This window comes from Mus caroli, chromosome 5, assembly GCF_900094665.2.
Source record: "Mus caroli chromosome 5, CAROLI_EIJ_v1.1, whole genome shotgun sequence".
Classification (NCBI taxonomy): Eukaryota; Metazoa; Chordata; class Mammalia; order Rodentia; family Muridae; genus Mus; species Mus caroli.
Window position 1 is genome coordinate 66,374,390 of NC_034574.1, and position 21,716 is coordinate 66,396,105.

General features: G+C 43.8%; 1 protein-coding gene across 1 annotated transcript in view; it reads left to right on the plus strand.

Moving 5' to 3' along the window:
* The window catches only part of Cwh43 (cell wall biogenesis 43 C-terminal homolog), a 53,041-nt gene that overhangs the window by 19,983 nt on the left and 11,342 nt on the right, over nucleotides 1-21,716 (plus strand). The window contains exons 9-15 of the mRNA XM_029477788.1: nucleotides 560-639; nucleotides 5,900-6,005; nucleotides 7,732-7,867; nucleotides 9,131-9,280; nucleotides 11,553-11,697; nucleotides 15,762-15,823; nucleotides 18,230-18,385. Coding sequence (XP_029333648.1) covers nucleotides 560-639; nucleotides 5,900-6,005; nucleotides 7,732-7,867; nucleotides 9,131-9,280; nucleotides 11,553-11,697; nucleotides 15,762-15,823; nucleotides 18,230-18,385 — 835 coding nt within the window. The remainder of the gene's footprint in view (nucleotides 1-559; nucleotides 640-5,899; nucleotides 6,006-7,731; nucleotides 7,868-9,130; nucleotides 9,281-11,552; nucleotides 11,698-15,761; nucleotides 15,824-18,229; nucleotides 18,386-21,716) is intronic.

A 21,716-nucleotide genomic window follows, 5' to 3' on the forward strand; every position in this document is an offset into this window, starting at 1 on the left:
ATGGGTGGGTAGGGAAGTGGGGGGCGCTATGGGGGACTTTTGGGATAGCATTGGAAATGTAATTGAGGAAAATATGTAATAAAAATATTAAAAATTTAAAAAAAAGAGGGTAGCAGAGGCAGAGAGAAGGAGAGAGTAGAGAAGTAGAGACCGGCCATGACCACGTGGGGAGAGGGGTGAAGGGAATGGGGAGAGAGGAGGAACAAGAGGGCAAGAGGCACGGGAGAGAAGCAGGAGTCAAAAAAGCTTTTATTATTATACATAAATACACTGTAAATACACATAAATACACACCAGAAGAGGGCGTCAGATCTCATTACAGATGGTTGTGAGCCACCATGTGGTTGCTGGGATTTGAACTCAAGACCTTCGGGAGAGCAGTCAGTGTTCTTACCCGCTGAGCCATCTTACCAGCAGGAATAGTCTTTAAAGTCTGGTTTTGAAGTGTGGGTTATGTATATATGTTATGCACAGACTCCTCTGTCAATAGATATAATTTTGGAAAAGTTATTTAAAATGTTTAGGTTCTTTTTAATCATTCTTTCTTCTTTTTGTTTAGTTTTGTGGCTGTTTGTTGGTTTGGGGTTATTGGGATTAGGACTACGGCACAGAACCTATGAGAGACAATTAGGCCAAGGGGTAAGTAGTTAACATTTTTTTAAATGAAGTTTTATTCTCTCTCTCTCTCTCTCTCTATATATATATATATATATATATATATATATATATATATATATATATACACATATATGTGCGTGTGTATGATTTTAAACCTTTATTTGACCACATTTTGACACCTGCCTCCTTTCTCCGTTTCTTACTTTTCCCTTTCTGTTAAATATTTTTGCTTAACACATAAAGTAATATGTCTCACCGTGAAATTTGCAAACATCTCTTATGCATATTCACTGCAATTACTTATTTTTGTCCCCTTGTCTTTTCTTTGGATAACTTTTTCTCCCCACGGTGCTCCTTTCTACTTTTATAGTATATGTGTATTTATTTCAATTATAAATATGAGGGAAATATAGGATATTTTGTAAATTAATTATTAATATAAATGTAAACAATAAATTAATCTGGAGACTGTATTTCTTTACTTTATGCTTGTCCTCAATAACCACACAGATAAACCAATATTTATTTAAAAATGCACCTCAATAACTGAGCAGCTAAATGATCCCATTGATCTCTAATCTGGCTGCCTCCCAGCCCCACCCCACAATGCTTGCATATTAGTATTGATCTGGCTCTTTGGATCCCTTCTTCACGGCTCCCATCCTTCCATCCTGCCAGCTGACTTGAATCTCCCTCTCTCCTTGCTCTGGTTGGCAGAAGTCCTGCCTTATTTGCTATTCTAACTCAGCCACTGGGTGATCAGCATTTATTGACAAGGCAGAGAATATATGGGAAGAACTGTTTACACAAACATGAGACAGGGGGTTCTTGGTATATGCATTACAGTCCTATATCCAGATTTGAACAAGATAATAGGGCAGAGAAACCAGAGGTTAAGCAACAGCACAAGAGTAAACATATTGTCCTGAAATATTCATTTTTCTGAATCCAGCTCATTTCACTTAACATGATGGTCTCTAGTTGCATCCATTTTCATGCAAATGACACAATTTCACTCTTCTTATTGGCTCAATAAAACTCCACTGTATATTTGTGCTACATTTTCTTTACTCATTAATCTATTGATGGGCATCTTGGTTGGTTCCGAGTATTGGCTATTGTGAATACTATAGCAACAAACATGGATGTTCAAACACCTCTGGGCTATGTTAACTTAGATCCCATTAGGTAGACACCCAGGACTTGTATAACCTGACTATTGGGTACTTGTGGTTTAGTTGTTGTTGTAGATGTATTTACTTTTATTTTGTGTATGTGTTCTGCCTGCATGTATGTCTGTACATTGTGTGTGTGTGTGTGTGTGTGTGTGTGTGCACGAGCCTGGTGCCCACAGAGGTCAGAAGAGGGCTTCAGATCTCCTAGAACTAGAGTTACAGGTGGTTGTGAGCCTACGTGTAGGTACTGGGAATCGAACCCAGGTCCTCTGTAAGAACAGTCAGTGTTCTTAACCGCTGAGCCATCACTGCAGCCTCGTGGTCTTACTGTTTGGAGGAACCTCTATACTGACTTCCATAGTTTGTGTACTACTTCATGTTCCAATGCACAGAGACGAAAGGTTTCTCATTCTCCACGTGTGTCCTCATGTGTTTTCTGGGCAGTACTTGTCCTCACAATATAGCTTTAACTGTATTTTCCTGAAGGCTAGGGAGGTTTAATGTTTTTCCTTAGCCACTTATATTTTTTTCATTTGTTTGCTTCATTAACCCTTTGATCACTGGAGTTTGATTGTTTAAGTAGCTTTGAGTTCTTTGTGTAGTATAGATACTAATTTTGTGTCAGATGTATAGCTGACAAATGCCTTCACTTCATTGTTTGTTTCTGTTGCTATTTCTTTTTTTTAAACTATTTATTTATTTTATGTATTTGAGTACATTATAGCTCTCTTCAGACATACTAGAAGAGGGCATCAGATCCCATGACAGATGGTTGTGAGCGACCATGTGGTTGCTGGGAATTGAACTCAGGTCTTCTGGAAGAGCAGTCAGTGCTCTTAACCACTGAGCCATCTCTCCAGCCCCCTCTGTTGCTATTTCTATATCACTGTTTTGACTTAATGCTTAACCTGGGTATGATGACTTGAAGACCCTGGGTCCCATTCCTCTACACTTAGGCTGGTGTAGGATGGAATGATTAAGGAAACGATAATGGCAACTTGCTCATGTTTTTCATACGCAGTTAGTTTCCCATTCGAGATTTAATGAATGCAAATTGTAAAAGAAGAGAGTATTTTGTATTTGATAGGGATTGCTGAACTTGTGAATGTGAGCGTCTTCTATCCAAGGAGAGTCTGAGGAAAAACCCTTGGTTTTGTACATTATGTCTACCTTGTGTGCTGGCATGGTGTGGACATTTTATTGTCCTTTGCTTTTTGTAATTTTAAACGTTTAGATGCTTGCCCTCTCCTCTAGAGACAGAGCAAGAAGTTATTGCAAAGCTCTGTTTTCCATCTGTCCTGGTAAAGAGATAATTGTATTTCACAGTGCAGCCAGAGCTAGAGTTTGAGATAAAATAGAATTCGAGAGTTATTGCTGAATCTTAGCAATCTGTACTACCAGGAAAAAACTGGTTTCATATTAAATAAAAAGCTCTCCTGAGGAAGGAGACTGCTCCTGTGCTTCTCTGGCTTTTCCTCCCCTCAGGACCAAACCCAGGCCTCACCCAGTAACTATTTCTTAATAAGTAGATAGTAATACACCAATAATATGGATACTTTTGGATTCCTTTCCCATTTAGTTATTATTGTTACAATATACTCTCCATATGATGAGGATACCTGGTGTCAGCCAGAAGTTCTTTGAAAAGGAATTGTTTGAATTTGATTTATTGCTTATTTATTTACTTACTCATTTGGCAAATGTTCACTGACTGCCTCTTGCTATGCCCAGTGCCAGAGGTGCATAGGGGAAGCTGGACAAGATCTCTGCTCTCCCCCACTTTTCGTTCTGTGGACAAAGATGGTATTCATGAGAACAAATGAAGAAAGACTGGTGGTAGGCCAGGTGGCTTTTTAGGAAGCGAGATTGTAGAATGCAAAGTTAGTGTCTGGGTGATTAGGGAAGGCTTCTCTGACATTTGTGATGAGACCCGAAAGTTGATTTAAAAAAAAAATCTAATTATTTAGATGTAATTCAGCTGTGATTCAGCTAGGAAATTTGTATAAATGATCGAGGGAGAGCCAGCTTAGAGTGTTTGAGATACATCCGAGTATCCCGCAGGGCTGGTGTTATGGAGTGGAGGCAGATGCAGGTGCAGAGGCTGGGGAGGGTCTCATCACACCAGGTTTCTCTAACCCCAGTGGGACACCTGTGACAGATGAAGAAATAATAGATTTGAACGTTGCTGCTAAAGTCACGTATGAGGCTTTTCAGTGGTCCAAGAAAGAGGTTTTCTGAGTAGAGTAGTATAGAAGTGCAGGGATTTAGAATGTACACACACACACACACACACACACCCCACATGTGCATGCGCACACATATACACATGCACTCACATGTATACATGCTCACACATGCACACAAATATCACACAAACATGCACACACACATACACACAAACTCTCATGAACATACTTTCGCTCTCACACACACATGCATACACACATATACTCATATGCAGGCATGTGTGCATGCACTCACACACACACACACACATATACAAACATTCACACACACATACACTCATGCAAATAATTTCACTCACATACATAAACACATGCATACACATATGTACATGCACACACACACATATACACACTTAAGACATGGTTTCTCTGTGTAGCCTTGGCTATTCTGTAAGTCACAGAGATCCTCCTGCCTCTGCTAAGTGCTGGAAGTGAAGGCTCAGACATCATTGCTGGGACAAAATGCCAGTTAGAGCAGGCTGGGAGAAGGAGTTATTCCAGCTCACAGTTTCAGGGGAGGGGAGGCATAGTGAGTAGACTCTTTGTGGTGGTGGGAGCTTGCTTGGTGACCCGTTACATCTGGGCACATCGGGGACATAAACTCATAAGCCTTGCCCATATAGCCCTTCACCTGCCAGTGTGGCTACACGCCCCAAATGTTCTATAACTTCCTACATGGGCGCTACGCTCTCCCCAGACAGTGGTTTGAGCAAATGGGCATCTGGGAAACTTGACATTTAAGCCATAACATTGAGGAAGGTGGTTTTTCCTTATTTGCTTGTTTATTTGAGATTTATCTTATTTTTGATTACATGATTGCACATGTACCTGTATATGAATATGTACAGTTGAGTACAAGGGCCTCTACAGGCCAGAGGCATTGGAGCCACTTGGAGCTGGAGCTGCAGGCAGATGTGAACCAGAGAACATGGGTGCTGGGACCTGAACTCAGATCCACAGCAATGGCAGTGCACATTTTAAACTACTAAGCCACTTCTCCATCCCTAAGCATTTTTAAACAGTCAGTTGTCATGCATTTTCACAGTGTTATGACATATTATAGAACCCCAAACAATATTGATGTGTCTGTGGTTTTAATTCCAGCTAAACTGCTTGCAACCTGCTTTAACACTGTGTGTGTGTGTGTGTGTGTGTGTGTGTGTGTGTGTTTGAGACAGGGTTTTTAAATGTAGCCTCAGCTGTCCTGGTGCTTGCACTGTAGACTAGGCTAGTCCTGAACTCACAGAGATCCGCCTGCCTCTGACTCCCTAGTGCTGGGATTAAAGCAGTGTGCCACTGCTGTCCTACTTTTTACTATTATTGTTTTACTTTAACACTTTTTTTTTTTAGCTTAAAGTCATCTTTATGAGATCCATTCCCATGGAAATGTACAGTCCAACTTCATCTCTTAAGATGTATAGGCTGTATAGGATTCTGTTACCTGTGTATAACTTCAGTTGTTTATGATTTTTCTGTGGTGGGATTAATTTACTGGGGATAGGTAGTGTTCTATTCTATACATCAACACACACACACACACACACACACACACACACACACAGAGAGAGAGAGAGAGAGAGAGAGAGAGAGAGAGAGAGAGAGCTACTATAAGCAATGGCTATTAGGAACACTTTCCAAACATTTGTCTGAGCAGCCAAGTTTAAACTAGAAGTTCACAAATTTGCTTTGAGAAGACCATAGGGTAAGCTCCCTATTTTTATGAATTAAATATGGATAAATGTTTATGGGATTTTCTTCGCTGAAATGTGAATTTTAATAGGAGAGAGGCAAAGAAGGCTGGGACCCCAAACTTCCATTGCTCATAGTTATATAAAAATTATCACTTCAATAATTCCTCAGGCACCAGCGACAGTGGTCTCGGCTGCCATCTGGCCTTTTAGGTTTGGATATGACAATGAAGGCTGGCCCAATCTAGAGAGGTCTGCTCAACTGCTCAAGGAGACAGGTGAGTGAGACCTTCTGAAACTGGCTCCAGGTTCTGAGAAACCACTGTTGTTCCCTTTGTTCTCGCCAAGTCCCTGAGTCTTAGGATTGCTGTGTGTGTGTTAAGTTCCTAAGGAAGCGTCACCTTGTGGTCAGGTCTATAATCCCGCACCACAGCTGTCCTTTGGAGCAATCAATCCATAGATCCTGAACAGCCTATCCTACTGGGTAGCAACAGGAGATTCATCTCATGCCTTTGTTGTTAGAGATGTTCCTGCTCCTGCCATCTGGGGATCTACTGCTGGGGACCAAGAACGTAATGGACTGTAAAGCAGAAAGAGTTGAGTGAACATTGTTTTCAGGGGCTGGAGAGATGGCTCAGTGGTTGGGAGCACTGACTGTTCTTCCAGAGGACCTACGTGCAATACCCAACACTCACATGGCAGCTAACACCTGTTTGTAACTGCATTACAGGGGATCTGACATCCTCACACAGGGGTACATGCAGGAAAAACACGAATGCACATAAAAAAGAAAAAAGAAGGAAAAAAAATGTTTCTTAAAGCCCCAGGGCCAGTCTTACTTGTCTCCATGCCTTTGAGGAGTTCTCTTTTTATGAAGCATTCTGCAGAGTGTGAGGATCTAGGTCTGCACACTTCGTGGTGCGTGCAGCATGATAGTAAAGGACTAAAGGTTCTGGCTGTTCTCCACGTGAAGCCCACCTCCTGAGAAGTGTTCTGGGGTCTTTATGAGCTCAGTGCTTTAGTCCAGACCCAGCAGTTCAGAGTCTAAGAAAAGCTAATAAACTCATTTTTATACCAATACCATGGAGTTTTTTTTTTTTTTTTTTTGCCTTGGACTAAAATGTCATTGTGGGGTTGAAGATGTGGCTTAGTGGGTAAAGTGCTTGCCCACTATAGGCAAAGCCCTGGGTTCAATTCCCACCATTGAGTAAAGCAGGCATGGTGGTGCATACCTGTAAACCCCAGCACTCTTGGGGTAGAGATAGGACAGCAGTTCAAGGTCATCCTCAGCTACATTAAGAGGCCAGCCTGGGATACACAAGACCCTGTCTCAAAAACATAAAAAGCTGATGGACACTATTTTATTGTTTCTGAACATAAGCTGGGAATTTGTAAATGACATGAAAATTATTAGAACTTCTGAGGAAAGTGTCAAGACTATTTAAAAAAACGAGCCGGGCAGTGGTGGCCCATGCTGAGCCCATCCCAGCACTCAGGAGGTAGAGGTAGGCAGATCTGTGAGTTCAAAGCCAGCTTGGTCTATAGAGCGAATTCCAGGGAAGCCAGGGCTACACAGAGAAACTCTGTCACAAACAATCCAACAAACAAAACAAAACAAAACAAAACAAAAAAACCAAAAAATTAAAAAGTTAAAAGTATAGAAAAAAAGCCATGCTCTTCTCCTTCTTTAAAATGCCCTATGCTTTTATTAAATTCTAAGCGTCCAGCACAGATTTGAGTCATATTCTTTTTGTGACACATAAGAATGACTTGTTTTGGGGTTTATGAGTGAAGGCAAGGGGTCAAGAATAGCATTCTGCTTGGCGTGGTGGTATACATCTGTAGCCAGAACTTGGGAGGTAGAAGTAGGAAAACCATGAGTTTGAGGCCAGCCCTTGCCCCAACAAAATAAAACAATAACGAAATCCATCAAGTTCTTGCTAATTGCTTTTTATATTGTTGTTTCCTTCCTGGCTGCTTTCCCGTCCCCTTTCCCCCAAACAGGTGCAGATTTTATCACCATTTTGGAGAGTGATGCTTCCAAGCCATATATAGGGAACAATGACTTAACAATGTGGCTGGGGGAGAAGCTGGGTTTCTACACAGACTTTGGGCCAAGCACCAGGGATCACACCTGGGGGTGAGTGCAGCTTGGGAATTAATGCAGAAGAAGCAGCCGTTGTGGCTTGGGCTGGGAAGTTGACATTGTCCTGTGACCATGTCTCAGTGACTCTGTGGCAGGGGAGTGCTAACACTGTGTAGCCATGGATTTTCACAGTGACTCCTGAGGGCTGGGCATTACTGCTTCTTCACACAGATCAGTTCTTCAAGGTTGGGGTGAAGTTGCAATATTGGGCCTGTCTAATATTTTCAGGTAACTTACATTGCAGTGTAAAAGATGAGAACACAGTTGGCCTGGCCTTTAGCTTCATTGCTCCTGGATTCAAACAATTTGACATTGAACATACTTGAAAAAGTTTAGAGCGTTCCAAAGACTGGGGCTAGAGAGATGGCTGGGTGGCTCCAGGCACTTGCTGTGCATTCATGAGGACTGGAGTTAAGATCCCACCACACACAGCAAATTCAGCCTCTCTGCAAATACCAAAACTCTAGCTCTGAGGGAGCTGACTCCCTCTTTTGGCCCCTGTGAGCACAGACAGGTGCATACCCAGCCCCCAATAAATAAATAAATAAATAAATAAACAAATAAACAAACAAGTCTTTAAAAAGTAGGAAGTTTCCAAAAAGGTAAGACCTGAATTCGCCACTCATTATGAACTCTACTGGATTCAAGTAATGTATGGGCCTTAATTTAGATGCAATAAGACAGCCTAGAAATGAGTTAATACACGCAGCTGAAGACGTGTACAGATTGTATGTAAATGTGATATGATTTTACATAGGGCGAACATCTGAACATGTGTATTTTTGTGGGCATCCTGGAACCAGTCCTTTGCAGAGACTGAAGGACAACTAGAGACACGTTCACAAAGAAATAAACCAGATAGTCTGAGACTGTGATACACACTATGCATGAAGAAAACAAGGGGCAGAAAGAGAGAGAGAGCGAGCGCTAGCTAGCTCATGGTAGTGGTCTTGGGATGTTGTTACAGTAACAGCACAAGCCAGGTGGGCTTTTCATTTTATCAATGATCCTGGTTTCATGCCTCCATAGCGTTTGCCGCAACGCTCTGGTACTGTGATGAACACAGCAAGACAGGCTGAATAGGAAGAGGCAGTGAAGCAGCGAGCAGACTTCCACAGGAGTATTCACCACACTCCTGCTCCGAGTGCCCCTCGGTGGATACCTGTCACGTGACATGGCCATTGAATGCATTTCCTTTGTCTCATCTTCATGACAGCCTGAGAACCAGACTGCTCTGCTTTTTCCTCCTTTCTACAGGATTATGGTGCTGTCTCGGTACCCGATTGTCAGATCGGAACATCACCTTCTTCCGTCGCCAGAGGGCGAGATCGCACCAGCCATAACCATGACAGTTAACGTCTCCAACAGACTGGTGGATTTTGTGGTGACACACTTTGGGAATCATGAGTGAGTTTCTTTGGATTACTTAATAGTATACAAACGCCAGGAAATACTATTAACATATATATCACTTTGATTTTTTTTTAAATGAAGTAGCCTTTTTTACTTCCTATCTCAAAACAAACAAACAAAACAAAAATCCTTAGATTATTGTCCCTGTGTTGCCGGTCGTTTGTGCATCTGGGATGCAAATGGCCATGCGAGCCCATGGCTGTTTCTTGGATGGTAACTCTTCATACATGTGTGGACATGTTTAATCTTCATGTAGTATGGGTAAGGTGCCATATTATGGCCCTTTTCATAGATAAAGACACTAGGTGGAGAGAGGTTAGATGATGTGGACCGTCGGGGTCACACGACTAGGGAGAACTCAGAACAAAAGTGCTTGGATTCAGACGTGCGTGGATCTACATGTGAAACCAGACTATAGGAACAGCAGCAGCAGCAGCAGCAGCAGCAGCACTCCCTGCCCTTGCAGAGTCATTGGCACAAATAGATGTACTGCTGGGATCCAAGGGCACTAAGTGACATTCCCTTCTTTCCACACATTTTCACAAACAATTGTGAAACAGTGTTAGCTAACACTGGCCATCCAGCACCTATCCTCTGCAAGGTCCTGTCTTCCAGTCTCCTTCAGGTCTCTCCAGTCAGTCCTCTTGGTTCCCAGTGATCTTCCCCCATCTCTCTCTGTTCCTGTAACACTCTCCCATCTTTCAAGGAAAATGCCTCTGTTTGTCAACTACTCATGGATCTATTCCTTGCACCCACCAGTGTCTTTACAGTGCAAGGAATGACATTTCCCAGAGTCCTTTGCCTTCTGCTTTCTAGGTGGATTTAGTCAACAAAAGGCACAAGGTTGGAAGATGACAAAAGGGAGAAGCCAGAACATGCCCAGAAAAGCCTTTCTGGGCTTTTTCTGGTTTCTCTGGCAGTAGAGTGTTTTCTATGGCTGCAGCCCCTGCATTAGCCCATCCCCCTCTACCCAGAGCTTACTTCCTACTGACTCTGTAGTGTCACTTCTGCCTGTTCATCCTCTAGTGCTGCCAACCTCTGATTGTATTTCTGCTCCCTGATTGGCTTCTCATCACTCAAGTAACCAACTCCCTGTATTTTGTTTTTCTGTATAGCCCTGCCTTTCCTGGAACTCACTCTGTAGACCAGGCTGGCCTCGAACTCAGAGATTCGCCTGCCTCTGCCTCCCGAGTGCTGGGATTAAAGACGTGCACCACCATGCCCGGCCCAACTCCCTGTATTAAATTCACTTTGTTTGAAGTTCCTGAGGTGCCTCTGTTCTCTTGATAGGTCCTATCAAACGAGATGTTTTTTCTGGATCTGTAAGTCCCTTGAAAGCTCAATGTACTTGCCTATTTTTCTGTTCATACCTACAGTAATTAGTCTACTAAAAGCCAGATACCCAGTCAGTATTTGGGTGAGAGAGCAGAGGAGACATTCAAAAAAATGTTCCGTTGAAGTAACGGTGTAAGTTACACAAGCCCAGGCTGTCTGTTCTGTGAAGGTTACATCCTCCCTCTTATGAGTGCCCCTGGATCCTTTACTTTGGTATTCATTCTTTAGCTGTGATTCTAACAACCGGATCTCACGTCACTGCCACACTTTCTTCTTTTACTTGTGTGTTAAATTTACTCGGAATGTTGAGAGTACACGCAGAGCCTTTGTGTGTGTGTGTGTGTGTGTGTTGGCAAGTGTTTTGCCTCTGAGCCACATCTCTGTACCTGCCATGATTTGTTAATACTGAAAAAAAGTTGAACAGATTCCGTGTTTGGAATAGAAACGTAAAGATTTGATTTGTTTTTAACTATGTGTATGTGTGTCCCTGTGAGTGGGGATGTCCACGTGAGGGTGGGAGTCAGAGGAGGTCAAAATCGTGTAACAGATGCCTCGACGCTGATGTCACAGGTGGTTGTGAGCTGGCTGACATAGATGCCTGACATGACCAAATTCCATTCGTCTGCAAGAGCAGCGAGTACTCTTAAGTGCGAAGCTATCTCTGCAGCCCTAAGGAAGATGTTTGAATGAGACTGACTCACTGGTTTTTACAGAAAGGTTTTTCTCAGTCAAGCGTTTGTCAAGCCCAGTTTGAAGTGTGGGTCTACGTCTTGTTCATTGTGAAAATTCAAACCTTTTCCCAACAGAAATAGCTCTGGTTTGGTACCCTGTTTGGGGATATTTTGAGGGAAGTTGGTTACCTGTTTTTTTTTTTTTTAATTGATCTATACATATAATTAAGAGACTCCTTTGTGCATTTTTTTTTTTTTAGAGATGACCTTGACAGGAAGCTACAGGCTATTGCAGTTTCAAAACTGCTGAAAAATTGTTCCAATCAAGTGATATTTCTGGGTTACATCACTTCAGAGCCTGGTTCCAGAGATTACATACAACTCACAAAACATGGCAACGTGAAGGTAACACAAGTTTAATAGGATTTTGGATCTATAAAGTTAAATAGTTCTTTATTCCTATACACTTAACAAAATCCAACCCAAAAAGCTTTTATGTGTGTGTGCGCATGCACATGTTTGTGTGTTTGTGTGTGCATTTGTGTATCTGTGTGCACTTGCCCAAATGTGTGTATGCATGTGTGTATGTTTGTGTGCATGTATGTGCACTTGCATGCACATATGCGTGCATGTGTGTTTGCATGAACAAGTGCATGTGTGTATATGCATGTGTGCGTGCATGTAGAAGTGTGTGTACATGTGTATGTGTGTGCGTAGTTGGAGGTCAGAGTTTGACATCATGCGACCTCCATTGTTTTTTACATTATTTCAAGACAGGGTCTCTCACTGAACCGGGAGCTCATGGAACAGACCCTGGGATCTGCTTGCATCTGCTTTCCCAGGGTGTACTAATCACAAGTGTGTACTAACTGTGCCCACATCCTTATGTGTGTGCTGGGGATCTGAACCCAGGTTTGTGTGGCAAGCCCCCTTTCCAGCTGAGCAGCCTTCCCAGACCCTGATGACTTGATGTAGTCTGTGCTTAGTGAGCACAAAAGACACTACATCACCCACTGCTTCAAAACAGCAGGACACACCCATCAGCTTGCTCACTAACCTGCGCTGTGGACAGGGCTCAGTGGGGACAGCTCAGTTGTGCTCCATACAGGGCCAGTGAGCTGTTTCTTGGGTACTACAGGATTTCCAGTGTGGAGGATTCACAAGCAATGCTTTTGACTCAGGACCATCACTCCTCCTTCTGGGCTAGTTGGCTTTCTCCCTTACAGTGGGTAGGTTCTGGAGTGAATAAACAAGGGGGAGAGCCTGCACTGTCCTTAGGACTTGCCCTTCTAAGTGGCACAGTGTCACCTCTGCTTTAATCATACCTCTTGTCACATCCACCTGAAGCATCATCAACCTCACTCTTTGATGCAGGGAATGTCAAAGACATCTAGGATGGGTACCACAGGCTAGCGAGATGTTATTGTACTTAGAAAATGGAATCCGCCACACTGTGAACGTTAGTTATAAGGCTGTGAGTAAAAGCTGAAATGGAGTATCAGAAAGAGAGGCGTCCAGCCACATAGGGCCTTACCAAAGATCCAGGTCACACAGGGTCTTACCATTGACCTGGGAGTAGCATTTCCCTGTTCAGGTCTAAAACACTTCAGTTCTTCAGGGTACCTTGATGTAATCAAGCTCTGGGGAAATAATTCACAAACCAAGAGACTGATCCATGCACCAGAATACGACGCATATTAACTTATAGTGAGAACACAGTTGCCGTCTTTGATTAGGCTCAGTAACTAGAGCTCTGTTCTTAGAACATAGCATTGGAAAGTTGACAGGGAGTGTGGTGTAATGAGGGGGTGGCAGGGGACAGAAAGTCAGATGGCAGCGGTAAGAAAGATAGAGTCGCATGGTTCTCTGTATCGAAGCCTTGGTGGAGAATCAGCCCTGATATGACACTCACTCTGTGTTGTCTGGAACTGTCATTTGTCTAATGTGGCTCCACTCAATCAGCCCTCCACCGCCATGGCCTCTGTTACTGTCCCTCTCTCCCCCCATCCCACAACATAGCCTCCACTCTCCTGGTCTCCAGTTCTACGGTCCGATCATGTAAAACAGCATCCATGTTCTATTTGGGAAGATAGAGAAAGAGCTAAAGAAGAGGCTCAGGGTGAGTGCAGATTACCTCTGCAGGCACACTCCAGGAAGAAGGATTCTTGTGCTTTTCATTGCTTTGGCTGGAGTTCAGCCATATGGTCATGCTTCACTGTATAGAAAACTGCAGAAGTAGGGCAATCCATCTTGATGGCTATACACAGAGGGAGCTGGATCTTTGGGAAAAGGGAAACGTCGGGGAGATGAGTTGGCCTCTGTATTCATGGATCAGGCAGAAGAACAGCCAATGTGTTCCTCAGTTTGGTTGGGATGGTGATGTTTATTACAGAGAAGACAGGAAAGAAAAACAGCATTGCAAAAAAGAGGAACTCAGATGAATTTAAGGCATGTGTGTGGCCTAGTGGAGAGATATCCGGAGGGCAAGAGGATATAGAGATCTAGAATCCAGGAGCTTAATCAGGGTTAGAGACAGGGCATCAAGAATCCAGGCAGTCCTTTAAGCCACTGGTGTGGGCAACCTTCCTTGAGTCCTTTAAGAAGTGCCAGAGGACACTGCACTCTGTTGCTCTGGGTTGTGTTATCACAGGGTACCTGGTTCTGGGTAGTCTGTGAAAAAGACATTTGCCTGCCTTATTGTTTTGGAGGCTGACATTATAAGATCAGGCAGCCCTAATCTAGTCAGGTCATCCCATTGCATCAGATGAAAGGTACTGAAAATGGCCCCAGGAAGAGAGAGGCAAGCGCAGGGGACAGCTTCATTTTCTGACAGCTGGCTCGGGCTAGCTTGATGTAACTGGTTCTAACTGGCTCTGTGAGACCAGCACGAATCCCCTCTGAAGGAGTCGCTCCCTTGACTTAGCCAGTTTTGACAAGGCCCTGACCTACAGAATTTCCATGCCAAGCTTCCAACCTGTGAAGCCCTGGGGATGTGTTCAAATCACATTCAACTGATAGCTATTATGGGATGGAGAGGTGGGGGGTGGGGGAGAGAATGCACCGATTCTCAGGAAAGAGCCAGGAGAGTGAAAGGGAAGTCTAGGGCTTGGGATCACCGGTTTGTCAGTTCTCTGTGTGAGGAGCAGCCTCAGTCTCCAACCTGGCTTTTTGTTTGACCCTCTGTTGGTTTCCTGTGTAATGGTTAAAAGCTGTTTTGATTGGTGATGGTCTCTAACATTGCTTTTCTACCAGGAAGTTCATTGACATACAGAGGAATTTTAATCTTATATGCTTGGATGAACAGATTTTTCTCCTTAAGAAATGAGTAATTAAATTCTCTAGTCTTAAATTTTTACAACATCGTATTAAATTCTAATGGAGTAAAATAACAGTTAAACAGATGTATAGCTGATTAGCCGTAGTATGTATAGCTGAATGACTAAATTACTATTTCTTTCCCAAGGCAAGCCAAACACTTCTTTTATTTATTTGCTTTTATGGTTATTAAACATTTAAACTTAATTTATACGATTTATTTACACTTCTTTTTGTATACAAATGGAGTAAACAACATAAATAATAACTAAGAATAACAGTCAGGTACACACCATGCGGCAAATAAAAATCATAAATAGTCTGGCACATTTGTAGTAATATAAACTATATTTTAAGTTAAAATTTAATAGTTAAAATTTAGAGGTGACGAAAAGTCAAATATAAATATATTATTTATAGGCTATTTAAAAAGAAGGAAAAAGAGATTTCTTCTTTCACCCGCAAATCTCCATATTTATACTTTTTTCTAGTACATTATAGAAAAATAAAATCCTTTCTCCTTCAGTGATGAAAAATGAGTCTGGTTTCAAGCCTTCAACATCAAAAGACTCTTGATTGCTCCTGAATGCGTTTCTGTCCATGATTTGATTTAGTAAACAGACCAAGCACCTACAAAACACCAGGCTTCAAGTGAAATCCCAGCAGAAGATCTATTGCTGGGATTCCCTTTGCACAGGGAGGCAAGGGAGAGCAAAGGAAGAAGCCAGGCCACATCTCATCCTTTCTCTCTGCTTTTTCCAAACAAGCCACTGAAGCCCTGGGGTGCAGCTGGGGTACAGAGTCTGGGTAGGGGGGCTGGGGACTGGTGTCAAGGCTCTCCGTTCTGCTGGAGCTGACAGGTTTGGAGAGGTGCAGGAGGCGAGACCACAGTGCAGCTGCAGACTTACCATCGTTCTGTGTTCCCAGCATCCAGTGCAGAGATAGAGAGGGGCGTAGAAGCCACTCAGATAGCATCTCTAGCGTGAATGAGTTACTCAGGCATGGAGGATCCATAGGAGGGCAGTGAGGAGACAATCTGCACTCTACTTCACACTTTCTTCTCTCTCTCTTTCTCTCTCTCTTGTCTTTTTGAGCAATTAGATTAGAACATTGTTTTCTGTCTTTTAAGCATTCTCCTTTCTGCTCTTGCATAGGATATTGACAGCTCAGATGGAGACAGATGGTGTGAGTACATCATGTACCGGGGTCTGATCAGGTGAGCACTGGTGTTAAAAAAAATAAAAATTCTGTGAATTCTAGATGGCAACGCATCACAGAGGCAATTCATTTTTGCTCTTCTTTATAAACATTGATTTTGTTGGTTACACGATTTAACAGTTTTGGCATTTAATAGTGTAAGAAAACAGAAATAGCTAAGCAAAGTTAGGGGTATCATAAGGGCCTTGTAAGCTATTAAACACAAAGGTGTATAACTAAGGCACAGTAAGAAAGGTACCATTGGGAGATGGCCCTTCCAGATACAGGGACAGAGGCGCTAACACAAGTGTGTTCTGTTTGAAGGGTGATGCTAGGGAAGTGGCAGTATGTGTTGGGATTGGAAGGTGGATAGGGTAGCAGGTGAACACTGGGGAGGGGAGTGGATCTTGTAAGGTTCTATGGACTCTTCTTAAGGACTTTGAATATAAGCATATGGAGACCTCATTGGCCCTTGGATGGCTCACCTGGTTTGCTCATGTACTTACTGAAGGAAGTCCAGGAAACCACTTAGGGGCTATAAAGGTTACTCTGGTTACAGCACCAGCTCAAAGACCCTAGGAGGTCATCCATTGCTCTTGGATAGCTACCAGAGAGCTAGCCTAACTAGTGGCTCATTGTTTCCAAAGAGCGATGGTGGAAGAGCATGCTACTTCATAAATCATTTCATATCTATGATCGAGAACACTGTTTCTATTTCATTCTGCATTCAAGCATTTGTTCGTCACAGAATTCTAGAGAACAAGCTTTGGTGGTAGATTGAAATGGGTATAGCAGTGCCAAGTTGCACAAAATGACTAGCTATCAAGACTCAGCGTTATTTATGATAGCTGGTGCTTCTCTGTGGGCATGTGTGCATGCAGGCATGCTTGCACACCTGTGTGCGTATGTTATAGGTTATTCACTGCTCGACCCTGGTTGCCCCAGCAAAATAATACAGAATGAGTGGGTGGTTTAAATAAAAGCCAGGTATATTCTCAAAGGTCTAGAAGCAGGTTAAAAGTTCTATCTTAGAGATTCAGGAAATAAAGAGCCCAGATTTGCCAAAAAGGCCTCTGGGAACAGCGCTTTAGAATGACCCAGAGCTGTAGCCCAGGAGCTTAACCCAAAGCCTTAACCTGTGACGGCTCAGATTAACCATCTGACAGGGGCACAGCTCTTGTGTCCCTCCCTCTCTGTGTCATGGGAGGGTGGGCTACCTCCACCCCCTCAATCTTTGTTTCTGTTTCTTTCTCACAGGTCCCCCCCACTCTGGCTGAAGCCCCCCTTCCTTTTGCTTTTCCCCAAGTCTCTCCACTCCCACCTCCCCACGGTGTGTACTGTACACAGCATCCACCACACACCTCTGCCTCACCCATCTGATGGATTCCCACTTCCTCCTCTCCCTCTTGGATAGGAGTCCGAGTCCTCACAGGTGTGTTTGAGAAAGGGTTTGGTCATCTGCTTCCCCTCTATCCCAAGTCCATTGCCTTTCTTTCTTCAGTCCTGGTTGATTCCCCAAACCCCATACACATGTCTATTTCTGAGCCAGTGCCTTTTTTTTTAGCCCTTCCAGTAGGTTGGACTTCTTACTTCCTGTCCTTTCCCACGGGACTTATCTACCACTGCCCAATAGATTTTCTGCATACACACTTGTTTAATTTGTCCTCCAACTAGAGCAAATGGTCTCTGGGAGCAAGGACTTGATCTTATCTCCTACACGCCCCCCAAATGTTGCCATGGCAACTTCATCAAACCCCTAAGCGACTGAAAACGATGCAAATGCCCTTTTTGGGAGAGGCAGGATGTGAATGAATGGAAATGAAGTTCTTGCGGCTGTGGTCAGTCCATTTTCCCGTCTGAGGACTCCACGGAGAACTCTCTGGATAGTGTCTGTGAAGTGTCTTGACTTTTCCAGAGAGCTGGAAGCCAAGCAGGATGTGGACATTTCTTTTTCTCCAGACATATAAAATCTTTGATTTTAGACTAGGAAATGTGCCTAGAAATATGCACGAGGTATTTGGATTTTGAAAAGGAAAAGAAAAAAATGTAAGCATGCACACTTGTCAGTCTGAAGAAATCCTGTTATTAACTCAAAGCGTAATTATACGGGAAGCAGTTTGTGTAGACGGAGCATTCATTTGAGGAAAAGGGTAAAGCGAGGGTGCTACGTGGAGTTAATTAAATCTATGTCCATATTCCTTATTCACTTATCATGTTATGAAAACAGTATTTCCGTAATATTTAGGGTAATAAATCAAGTTAATTCTAATCATGATACTTAGAATCAAGTTAGAAATGAGAAACTAGCTTAATTCGGAAGGTGCTAGCCATTAGTGTTCGCTGGGTTTTGGTTGGGCCTCTGCTGTACTCATTAGAGTATTTTTATAATGAGATGTTTTAGAAACCATTTCTAATTCTACTGCAGGTTGGGCTATGCAAGAATTTCTCATGCAGAACTGAGTGACTCTGAGATTCAGATGGCCAAATTCAGGATCCCGGATGATCCCGCCAATTACAGAGACAACCAGAAAGTCGTCATAGACCACCGAGGAGTCCCCAAGAACATTCACTTCAACCCCAGGTGAGTGGGTGCCTGAGTGAGTGCCTGTCTCCTGTAGACAGCAGATACAAGCTACCCTATGCCCTCCCAGAGCCCAGGTATCTCCTCAGACATGCTCAAGATTGTGGTAGATTCTAGAGGCTCATTTCAAGTGAAGGAAGTCATGGTAAAGATGATAACCCATGGGTTGAAGTTATGATTTTGGCTTTCTGTAATGAAATGTATTGTAGCCCTAGCCTCAGGGAAAACATCCCATTGTTTCATTATTACAACTAACTGCCACTGCCACTGTTATCATTGCCACCATCATCACAACTGCTACCACCACTAACATCATCATCATCACCATCAGCATCAGCATCACCACCACCGCCCGCTGCCACCACCACCATCATTAACATGACCATGACAGTGAATATTTTGAGTGCTCCCATACCCCAACTCTGTTCTAGCTTCTTTATGAGTTACCTCAGTTTAACTCATTGGGTTGTTAACTGCGCTTACGGATATTTTATTGAGGAGGATGTTCAGGCTGAGGAGTAACTATGGCATTAGGCTTAAGTGACTAGTCAGTGACAGAGCCGTTGAGGAGGAAGGGAGCCCATTAGCACCACGGGGTGGCCGTGATTTCTTGCTGGGTGAACCTTCCATTCAGCCTGAGAGCATCTGAAAATGGCATGGCTGAGTCTTCTCCCAAATCAACTCCCTGGGACTCCCCTTGACGAGGCTTGGTTTGAACGGGCAGTTCACTCGGAGGAAGCAGTGAAGTGTGGGCGGTTCCCTCACAAGGCAGGTGTCTTGCTGGGAAACAGCTATTGAATTTCACTTTGCTTTAGTTTTTAATAGTGGTTATCTAAGACATCTGTTTGTAGCCAAGCATATGATTTGAAGCATGCCGTTTTTTTTTCCGCCACAGCGGAAGGTGAGACAGGACTTCCGTGCCAAGCTGAGCGAGACCTAGACATTATTATCACTGGAAATTTCTACATTAGTAGCTCATAGCTGCATCAGGTGTCACTTTCTCAGGGACAAAACTACATTTCATTAGTTTCCTTCTTTGTACCTCCTGGGGACAAGTGTACCAGAGTGTAGAGATTAATGTAAGGAGGGAAGACCCAGCCCAGCCTTGCCTTGTTGCTGTGTTTCTTGTCTGCAGGGTATATATGGGATGGTGGGGTCAGCCTCTGTGTTCTTGCTGGAGAAAAGAGGGGAATGCAAATCATTAGCCCGAGCATCCCCACGAACATGTATCACTTTCAGATCATGTGTCTATGTTAGAGTTTCTATTTCTATGATGAGACCCATGATCAAAAGCAAGTTGGGGAGGAAGGGTTTATTTGACTTATACTTCCACATCACTGTTCATCATCAGAGGAAATCAAGGCAGAGCAGGAACTGGGAAGCAGGAGCGATGCAGAGGCTATGGAGGGGTGCTGCTTACTGGCTTGCTCTCTGTGGCTTGTTAAGCTAGCTCCCTTCCTTCCTTCCTTCCTTCCTTCCTTCCTTCCTTCCTTCCTTCCTTCCTTCCTTTCCTTCTTTCTTTCTTGAGCTTTTTATTGGTCCTTTGTGAGTTTCACATCATGTATCCTAGTTCCTCATCTCCCTGTCCTCTCATATCTTCTCTTTGCCTTTGCAATCTCCACATCAAAATAAAGCACACACATACACACACACACACACACACACACCCCACCACCACCACCACCACCACCATTACCACCATCACCACCACCACCACCAAAACAATAAAACAAAGCATAGAAAACACCTGATCATGGAAGATGTAGTATGTCACGGTGTGCCCCACAGTATACCCCTCTGTTCACACATCTTCCCTTGTAAATGTTCATTGCAATGAGTCATTGGTCTGGTTAGAGATATTTGTCTTCTGTGACACCATCAATATTGGACCTTCCTACCAAGCTTCCTCCTGGTTATCCTGTTCTTGCCCTGTGTCATGGAGATCCTGCAGGTTTGGATTAGCAGGACTGGCCCTTTCACGCAGCCCGACTGTTCAAAAATGATATAGATTTTGGGGTGGGCCAACGCAGAGCCCTGGATCGGGCCTAGGTGGTAGCTGAGCTGGTTATCGTGTTGGCTCTCCCTTATCTGCACCACTGCCAGGGTGAGCTTTTCAGCAGTGCTCCAGCTAGGCCACCCAATGCTGCCATCAGTAGGAGGTGGGGTCAGCCCTCCTGCCCTCCTGATCTTGGGGCTAGCTCACTCACACCTCCAGAATCAGCTCTACTGTGCTGCCCAGTCATGGCGTGGGAGCCACTCTCCCAAGTGCTGCAGTCTGTGAGGGGCTTCTGCTCTTACAACTCCTTACAGCTCTCAGACTCTTGGGGCTCCCTCACCCGTGCCTTTGCTATCAGGGTCAGCTCCACTGTATTGCCAAGGTGAGGTGCAAGCTCTGCTCTCCAACTGCAGCTAGAGAAGGAGCAGGGCTAGCTCTTCTGCTCTCAAGTTCTCTGGGAGTCCAGCTCTCCCGTGCTCTCACCCTAAAGGCTAGCTAACCTGCGCCCCATCTACCAGGGCCAACACTGCTGTGCTGCCCAGGAGAGATGCAGGGCCCACTCCCCTGTGTGCTGCAGCCAGAAAAGGGTAGGGCCAGCTCACCTGCACTCATGACCCCAGGGCCATCTCTCCTAACTGCTGCAGGTGAGGAGAGGCAAGTCTGCTTTCTTATAGAACCCAGGGCCACCAGTCCAGCAGTGACCCCCACTACAATGGGCTGGGCCTTCCCACTTCAATCACTAATTAAGAAAATGCCCTAAAGGCTTGCTTGCAACCCAACCTTGTGGAAGCATTTTCTTAATTGAGAATCCCATCTCTCAAGTGACTCTAGTTCATACCCAGTTGACATAAAACCAGGCAGCAGAGAGTCCATCTTTTTGCTGAATGAGATGACTTTTTAAACGGAAAAGAAAACTTTTGGGCAGAAGAGATTTTTTTCTTTCTTTATTCTTCATATACCAAGAGTGTGGCAAAAGCCCCCCCAAAAAACTATTTTTAGTGAACCACAACTGCAGATTGAGCCAAGACAGCTGTGACTGAGCGGGTCTGTTTTCTTGTTCTGTTACAAGAGTGATGAAGGTGTTGGGGGAGGCCTGCTCACGACACTTAAGACTTCCTCTCTCGGCATCATTAACTTTAGTCACAATGCCTAAGAGCAGATTATTCACCCTGTACAATTGAAATCGCATCCTTTGACCTGTTGTTTCCTGCCAGGCAGCCTTAGGCAAACACTATTACTCTGCTCACTGCTTCTGCAAAGATAACTTTTAAAAAGCTCTACTTGAGATCTCTCTCTCTCTCTCTCTCTCTCTCTCTCTCTCTCTCTCTCTCTCTC